The sequence below is a fragment of the Microplitis demolitor genome, chromosome 9, assembly GCF_026212275.2.
Source record: "Microplitis demolitor isolate Queensland-Clemson2020A chromosome 9, iyMicDemo2.1a, whole genome shotgun sequence".
Taxonomy (NCBI): domain Eukaryota; kingdom Metazoa; phylum Arthropoda; class Insecta; order Hymenoptera; family Braconidae; genus Microplitis; species Microplitis demolitor.
In genome coordinates, this window is record NC_068553.1 from 14,597,748 (window position 1) to 14,606,308 (window position 8,561).

The 8,561-nt window shown below is 28.8% G+C and overlaps 1 protein-coding gene across 1 annotated transcript; it reads left to right on the forward strand.

The window, feature by feature from the left end:
• The first annotated feature begins 701 nt into the window (after positions 1–701).
• Positions 702–5,285, forward strand: LOC103571574 (uncharacterized). The gene is made up of 7 exons (XM_053741873.1): positions 702–1,207; positions 1,287–1,412; positions 2,718–2,841; positions 4,030–4,174; positions 4,444–4,633; positions 4,724–4,864; positions 4,932–5,285. Exons 1-7 carry the CDS (start codon positions 826–828, stop codon positions 5,147–5,149), a joined length of 1,326 nt encoding a protein of 441 aa, XP_053597848.1. The 5' UTR covers positions 702–825; the 3' UTR covers positions 5,150–5,285.
• Positions 5,286–8,561: the final 3,276 nt, after the last annotated feature.

Sequence of the window (8,561 nt, forward strand, 5' to 3'; positions counted from 1 at the left end):
CAAAAGGGATCGGGTACCAAAGTGGTCGATTTGGCGTGGAATGCCCCATATATATTTATTTATTTTTTTTTTTTTCATCAATATACTTTTATCGTTATTCTAAAAATATAAAATAAGATTCAGACTCGAATCTCTGTGGTATCGAAACAAATCTTTTATGAATCACAAGTTTAAATTGATTAATTAAACGAAGATATTGAATATTAATTGTTCCAACAAATACACTTAGTGACTAATCTAATATAAAATGAAAGTATATTTAAAATATCATATTTCAATTCTTATATATTCATTACGATTAAAAATTTTGCCGCCTATTCGGTACTTTTTTTTTAATTTTAATTTCTTACAGAAATTTTTTTTTTGGTAGGAGTATGTTTTTTTTTTTTTTTTTTTTTTTTTTTTTTTTTTTTTTTTTTTTTTTTTTTTTTTTTTTTTTTTTTTTTTTTTTTTCATGAGGTAGGATCAGGTAGTTTACACGGAAAAACATAATCGATAGCTGCTACTGATTGTTTATTTCCGTGTATTAATGGACAGTCACACTGTTTCTTACATTTTTCATCAGATAAAGCCAATTTGACCTAATTATCGACAAAATGACAATTGTCATTTACTTAAATATTTGTTAAAGTAGTAGTAAATGTTCTCGAAAAAATATGGTCATTCAATATAAGTTTTGATATATATAATGAAACGCTCAGTAAATGTCGTTAGCCATTATATTTTTTGCTTATTGTCTAGTCATTTCTTTAACTTGCTTGTCAACTTTAACTACATAATTAATAATTAATTTATTAATATCTAATCAGGAAGTTTTAAATTGAAATGGACGGAATTTTATACTCATATATATGTGAATCAATTTTTATAAATACAAGTGATCCGTTAATATTACAAAAACTAAAACGAGTTAATGTTCTTTGGAAAAATTTTATCGATAAAATTCTTGAAACATCGGATATATGGAAGAGGGCATGTTTGAATGAAATTCCATCTGAACCAATTTCCTCTATGATTACAAAATTGTTTCCGATGCTTTATTTTGAAAATTATCATCATCTTGATGACATGACAGTTTGGCGTACTGTTTACATTTCGTATAGAAAGTGGATGATGCTCTCGAAATTTCAAGTTTCAGTCGAAGTTTCTTATGATTTTGCTGCTAGATCAAATTTTTCCGAAAGAATTATTGCTTTTGCAAGTTGCGGTAAAGTATTAATTATGTTAAAAAACTCAATTATTATTTTAATAGACTGACAATGTAATAATCGTATTGTACTTTCTAGGTAATTATTTTGCTATTGGGACTACCAAAGATAGAATTTATCTCTTTGATTTTAATCAATTAAATAAACCTTTGTATACAATAAATTTCGAAAAACCTATAGAAAATATTAGGTTTTGGTCTCCTGGTATAATTTCAATCCTATTTAACAATAAAATTTATTTTCATGATACCAGCATCAAAATTCAAACCTTCAGTGTCTCTACAGCCAGTTGGAACAAGCTAATTTCGAGCCGATGATGCAAGCAAAGCTACTAGCGAATTCGTAACTCACAAATACCTTCATATAGCGAACATAAACACGATTATTTCTGCCCCGTGTTAGTTTTGAATATTCATTTACACGGAGAAAAAATTAAAGGAACTGTTCCTAGTACGTTTATGAAATATCATCCCATACCATTATGGTAATGATTACTAGGGATTATGGGATATAGACCCATACTTTTTGGGAAGGTTTCCATAAATATGGTAACAATTCCTATCATTATGGTAACAGTTCCCATATCGCATATGAAAGAATCATGGTAATGATTACCATACTCATAGGAATAGTTCCCATAAGCAAATAGGAACCAATCCTATAACCACATTGTAACAGTTCCTATAATATTATGGTAACCATTCCCATAATATTATGGTAACCATTACCATACGTACATAGTAACGATTACCATAATTCCATAGGAACTATTCCGATACCGTATGGGAATTATATCCATAATTATAGGAATGGTTACCATAATATATATGGGTGCCGTTCCTATAATCAACATTTCAAAAAAACCAGTTACTATGCAGTATGGGAACCATTCCCATAATATATTGTAACTGTTACTATAATTTTCTCTCCGTGTACAATCTTAATACTCTCATTTGTTTACTTGTCACTTCAGTTTACTCATTTCATTTTTTAAGTGATAATTTCAATTAACTAAATAAAATTACTAAAAACGAGTGAAAATACACTAACGCAAAAAATTAAAGAAACAGAAAAATTTTAAAAATTTTTTAGTGATTTTTACAAGGCTGTAATTTTGTAAAAAATAATCGTATCAAGATTTTTAAAAAAGCATTTTGTTTGTAATATTTTCATCTTATTTACTATTTAATAAGTGACTAAATAACAGATTTTTGATTTCCATTCTCTAACAGTTTTCCGCATCATCGACTTGAAATTAACTTGTTTTTTACTTGCTGTTGACACTGAAACCTGAAGTTCCGATGCAGGTAATCATGAAAAATATGATGTGTGACTCAGAATAAAATACGATTTCTGACTGCGAGTGATGTCAGCCTAAGGCTCGGACAACCAACTTCACCCTAGTCTGGAATCGTCTTTTCATCCCTTGTCACACAATATACTATTATTGTCTATAATTTATGATAACAACGATTGTTTCATTCACATGAATATTTACAATAATTTCAGCAAGTGGTGACTTATTATTAGTTGCAATGATTATACCTGGGAACATTAAATTTTGGAATATTTTAGCTATGACGGAAGTAGAGTGTATCAATAGTACCGATGATACAAAATCAGACGGTTTATGGTAAAAAAACATTTTAATTTTAAATTAAATAATTATTCTCTGGGAAAAGTTTTCGGTGTGAGCGCGGATCTAATCCAGAGTGAATGATTTCTTAGATTAATTTATTCTCCTCGAAAAGAAAAACTCCCTACTACGCCGTATGTGGGGTGATTTTTTCATAAAGTCCGAAACTCCAAGTGATGGAGTGAATTCGGATTTAAATAAAATCCGTATTTACTCCTGCTTTTTTAGAATGTGATTAGGTGATGCACAGTTATATAGAAATTTTGTGTTAAATTTAACAAAAATCGTATGTTGCAAAAGGTCTGCACAAATTATTGTGTTAATTTAACACATTGCGTTTGTGTTGATCTTTATCACGAATTTTATGTTAAATAATTGAACGCATAAAATCTGTTATTTTGACAGAAAATTTGTGTAAATTTACAAGGCTTTTTGTGTTAAAATTAAATAATAAATATAAGCACATAACCTAACCAACTCAAGTACACTGATCTAACCTTAGTATAACTAATGTCAATTTAGCAATTAATTTGTTCGATTTTCGATGATTTTTCTAAAAACTGGAGCTATGAATTGTCCTCCTGTAAAATGAGAATAAAAAAATCATTGAACCTGATGATAAAAATATTAAAGTTATCTATGATTATATTCAATTGAAAATCAAAATTTCTTGCTTGCAAACCAATGTTGCTAAAATGCTTTGCTTGGTTATAATAATGAAGAAACGCGCAGGAGTGCTTAGCTAAGCAACACGAATTTTGGATTAATTTTTGAATACCCATGCAAAAGTCCCCAGAGTTTGACAAAAGAGCCATGCCTGGCCCAAGATTGGGAAAGCCAGCTTGGGCTTACCTATATTGTCCCATGCTTGAGCCATAATTGGGTACTCAACCTTGATGGCTATTCCTATAATTTGCCTACTTTGGGCCAACTCTGGGCTCATCGTAATTGGGTAATACAACAAATGTATTATCATTCTAGATTTCCTAATCATTTAACATAATAAAATCTGTTAAAGTAAAATAACACAAATAGTTTATGTTGAATCAACAGATTTCTGTGTTGAAAATCAACATAGAAAATTTAACCAAATAATTTTTTAACCCTAATACACTAAATTTCTAACTGTGTATGGCTCAATTTTGATTTAACAAACATTTTTTTTTTCGTATTTATATTTTTCAGCACTGGTTCAACAAATATATTATTTACTATGAGAAACGGAAAATTCAATGAATACAAACAAACTACAGATGGTATACGATCATATTATAAAGATAACTTACAATTACAAGGTCTTGAAATCAAATGCTTCCTGGAAAACAATAAAGTAAATTTAGTAGTTAAATATGAACATTGAAAAAATAAGAATTAAGATTTTTTAAGTATAGAAAAATCATAGTACGAAGAAGTTAAAATATTTGTAGATCGGGATAAACTCATAGTTAAATAAAAAAACTTAAAATGATGCTTTTTCGAAAAAACGCAGCTAGATAAATAATCTACTTACTGTCACAAAAATCTAAAAATTATTCGATTTCTTATTGTGCTCCGATGTTCCTAATTTAAAAATTTCTTTATCAACTAAATTTATTACAGATAATCTATGTATCGACTTTTGGAGATTCTTTAACTTTATACAATTATCGAAATCAAACATCTGATGGAAATCATGATATTATTGAAGAGGACTATCAAGAATTTCCTGTTCTTTTTAATTACGGTATAACTCTGTATGAGGATCTCCAGTTTGTATTTCTTACTTCTAATGTTATACTGCAGCGATCAGGTTCGACATAATTTTATTATAAAAATTTAATAAGTAAAATAATAAATTTTATGATAATACGTAATGTCATAGAATTATGTTTTGTTGTAGCCGAGAGAAACGCGTGTCTCTTGATTTACAATCAAAAAACCAACTGGAGTATATATGAACCATTTAAAAACTTCGGTGACAGGGATGTTATAACTGCTGGCATATTACACGGAAAATTTTTAATTTTGGGATTCAAAACGGGTACTCAATATTGAATTTTAAATTTTTCTTTGTATTAAGTACAGTTGTCACTGTGTTCTTTTTACAGGTTATGTACGGATTTATACTGTAGAAAATATTGAAGACCTTAAAACTTATAAATTAGATCTTAATTCAGCAATTGAGTATGAATTGAGTAATTACCGAGATCATGAAGAGATTGAAGAGTTGCAAGTCGCTGAAACTCAAGGAAAATTAATTATTATTGCAATAACATCATTCGTTGTCTATTCGATTAATTTTTTTCCTAAAAACAATCTTCAATAAATAATTATTTAAGTATCATAACATTATTGTAATAACGGTGCTGATGAAGTCCGAGCTCATTAGAGTATTATTAGTTTAAACAATCTAATCATAACGCATGATTTCGAATTTGTAAAGAAAATAAAAATAAATTATAGCTGCTGGAATATGTATATATATATAAATTTTTCGTTTTCTACATCACTTACCATGATTCTAAAAAAACAAAATGTGATTCAGACTCGAATCTCCGCGGTATCGAAAAAAAATTTTGTATGACCACCAAAAATGTAGAAATGAAAAAAAAAATTATCAGAGATCGTAAGGGGGAGAATTTGATGATACATTAACTAAATTTTGAGGGAACTCGACTTCGGATAATTTTTTGCTGAGAAACAGTGATCACCACAAATCATCTTTTTTCAAAGGCGTTCTTGAGAATGCTTTGTCACCGGCTTGTTTGTAGATATTTTCGCGTAAAAATTTCACGGAATGTTCTTGAAATGACACTTAACAATGTACAAAAGGTTTAAGTTAATTTACTCTATTCATACAGCTGAAAAAAATTCGCAAAAAAAGTGTTTTTTTTTTTTTACGCCTAAAACCCTAACCCCTCACAAGTATTGTTCCTTTAATTTTTTTGCAAAACCTTGATCGAATGAATATTAAAAATGAAAAAAAAAAATTTATTCACCATTGGTTACTTGGCCGAGGCTTGGACCAATGATCAGCTGCCGAAGCTTTTGGCAAGTGACGATAGAGCCAAGGCTCGGCTTATATAGTCAGCCTTGGCGATTTCTACCTAGGACAGGAATATAAGTTGAAAAAATAATCTTTAACTAGCAGCTACGAAGTAAGCCATAAATTTTTATCATAATTCCTGACGTATTACCCTAAAATTTGATTTGTAATTGGACCTTACTAGTATAACCTTCCAAAAATTAAAAAATTTCAAATCCGCTGCAGCTAGTAGGAAGTAAGATTTCTATGATATATTCAATCATTTATTTTTTTTTTATACTTTATTACTCCAGTGAATGAATTAAAGCGGTTGTCTTAGTGGTTTAACAGATAAAAAGAATAACAATTTTTCAGGTATAATACGATCGCTCAACAAGATTGCGGGTTCACTCGTCCCTGCTGAGATTTAAACTAAACTCAGAACGTGAATGGAACTGCACTAACTTGAGATCTTATAATTACATGCTTACTATCTCACAAAACTGTGCAGGTAAACTGACAGATTTTAATATTTAAGAAATCATCGAATAAAAAAGTTAATAATAAGTTTAGAAAGGCCATAACAGATTTGAAAATCATATATATAAATAGTATAAAATTTGCATTAAAAATAAATTTGTAGAAAATTCTTTTTTAATCGACCTTGAATAAGTTTAGCCACTTAGTAAGAATCGGTATAGACAAGCGATGGGAAAGATCCACTGATTCTCGAGAAACCTCAAACTAAATATATGAAGTAACGCCTGCCTCGCACCAACTAATAGAGAGTTAACTTGTATGGGAAGTGTTGCGTAGACTTGTTGAGATGAGATTGAATATTATAAGAATTCTAAACGCCTAATATTTATTTCCCTCTCTCTTTTTTTTTATTCTTTTCATCTCTACCTTGTTATGTATTTAAATCACACATGTGACGGCCCTGAGCATAAGCTCTTCAGGTAATACACCAAAAGGTTTTTAGTGTGTCAAGGACACTAACCCGACGGTTGTAGTATCGTTGTTTAACGTATTTATGTATATAATACAAGTAGATCTCTATACTGAATCGTCCAGTTGAGATAATAATCGCTTAACCTTCAAATATTGGGTGTATGTTTTTTTATTTATTTTTTCAGTTCTGTATTCATTGAAAATATTATTCGAAATATCATTAACCTTAGGTTAATTATAGAACTTAATAACTCCAAAAAAAATAAAAAATCAAAGTCGAGGAAAGTTATTATGTAGCATATATTGATAACTGATAATACAATTACAATTAGCTACAAAGATTATACAAAGTTTATCTAAAAATATTTTCAAATAATAAAAGAAATTTTTTTTTTAATAAAACGCAGTCTTATCAGATAAAAACTAATTGTACACTGCAAAAAGAGCGGTGTTAAAAATGGACACAATTTAACACCACACGGTGTTAAAATAAAATAACACTAGTGTAGATGGTGTAATTAGGTGGTGTTTAAATACCGGTGTAAAAGCGAGGTGAACTGTGTCCGGTGTTTTAATTTAACACCAAAAATTTTAATACCTACACCATCTAGACTTACCCCGATTTTTTTTACAGTGTATGATTACAGACTCAAAAATAAATTTTTATGTATTTGTCAAACAAAAAATAAATTTGACGAGCTCATAAATGAACGAAAAATTAAAAAACTGGTCTACAAGTTCAACCAATTATCGTATTTTTTAAAATAAAATTAATCAAAATATTAATGTTTACACTTACTACTGAATTTGCTAATTTACTAATTAGTATGTCTAATTAATATAAAAATACTATGTAATTAGTATCGTCATCGTACTAGGCGGAACGTCATTTTTATTTAATTAAGAGCCAATTTCACCTCTTGTAATTTCAAATTGATGAAAATTTCAGAGTGCCTATCTTGCCCCTCTTCTTCTATATAAGCGTACTACCTATTATCGTATAAATATAATGGAGTAATTATGATTCCATTAAGATATACACATATATTTCGATGCAATGTTTCATTCCGTGTTAAATAATTCGAAAATTAACTTTTTTTTTCCATAAAATTTTTTGAAACCTTCAGTACATGTTGTTATAAAAATAAAAAAAAAAATATGGCCAGCTACGCATTATACGAAGAAAGAAGTTACCAGACCCGGAAACATTGAGCGATAAGAAATCCAGCGCGTGTATCACCCTAGCTTATCCCAGGGTCATCTGTTTGAAGCACGTTTTTTTTTAGATCAAAGCTAATTTCATTGGGCAAGTTATGGTTGTATAATTGAACATAACTAATATCACTTTCAATGAAAGATAGTTAACATTCTTTTTATTATTAATCTATAAAGTTTAATTTATAAAAGACAACATGGATAAAGAGCATGTGGAAAAATTAAAGTTTTTACAAAAATAGGGCATTTATTGGTTATGTATATTTTGTTTTCTGAAATAATACACTCAGAAAATTAAATAATAGGAGTTACTATCTAGTTATGGTAAAAATTTCTACCATCAATCTGATAGTAGTAAATATTATCTAGATGATTGTATAAATCATCTAGATTGTAATATTCACCATATTTACGATAATTGTTACAATCCTGTATGTTAACTAGAGTTAATTATTATTATTATTCTAAATAGTTATTTTTATAATCCAGAGGGTAACAGTTACCATCAGAAATTATAATTGTTACCATCCTGACAGTAACTGTTACG

Excerpts from the sequence above, each read along its gene's own strand:
- LOC103571574 (XM_053741873.1), top strand. The coding sequence starts at position 826 with ATGGACGGAATTTTATACTCATATATATGTGAATCAATTTTTATAAAT. Across the intron at positions 2,842-4,029 it reads ACAAAATCAGACGGTTTATG|CACTGGTTCAACAAATATAT; the intron begins GTAAAAAAACAT and ends TATATTTTTCAG. Across the intron at positions 4,634-4,723 it reads TGTTATACTGCAGCGATCAG|CCGAGAGAAACGCGTGTCTC; the intron begins GTTCGACATAAT and ends GTTTTGTTGTAG.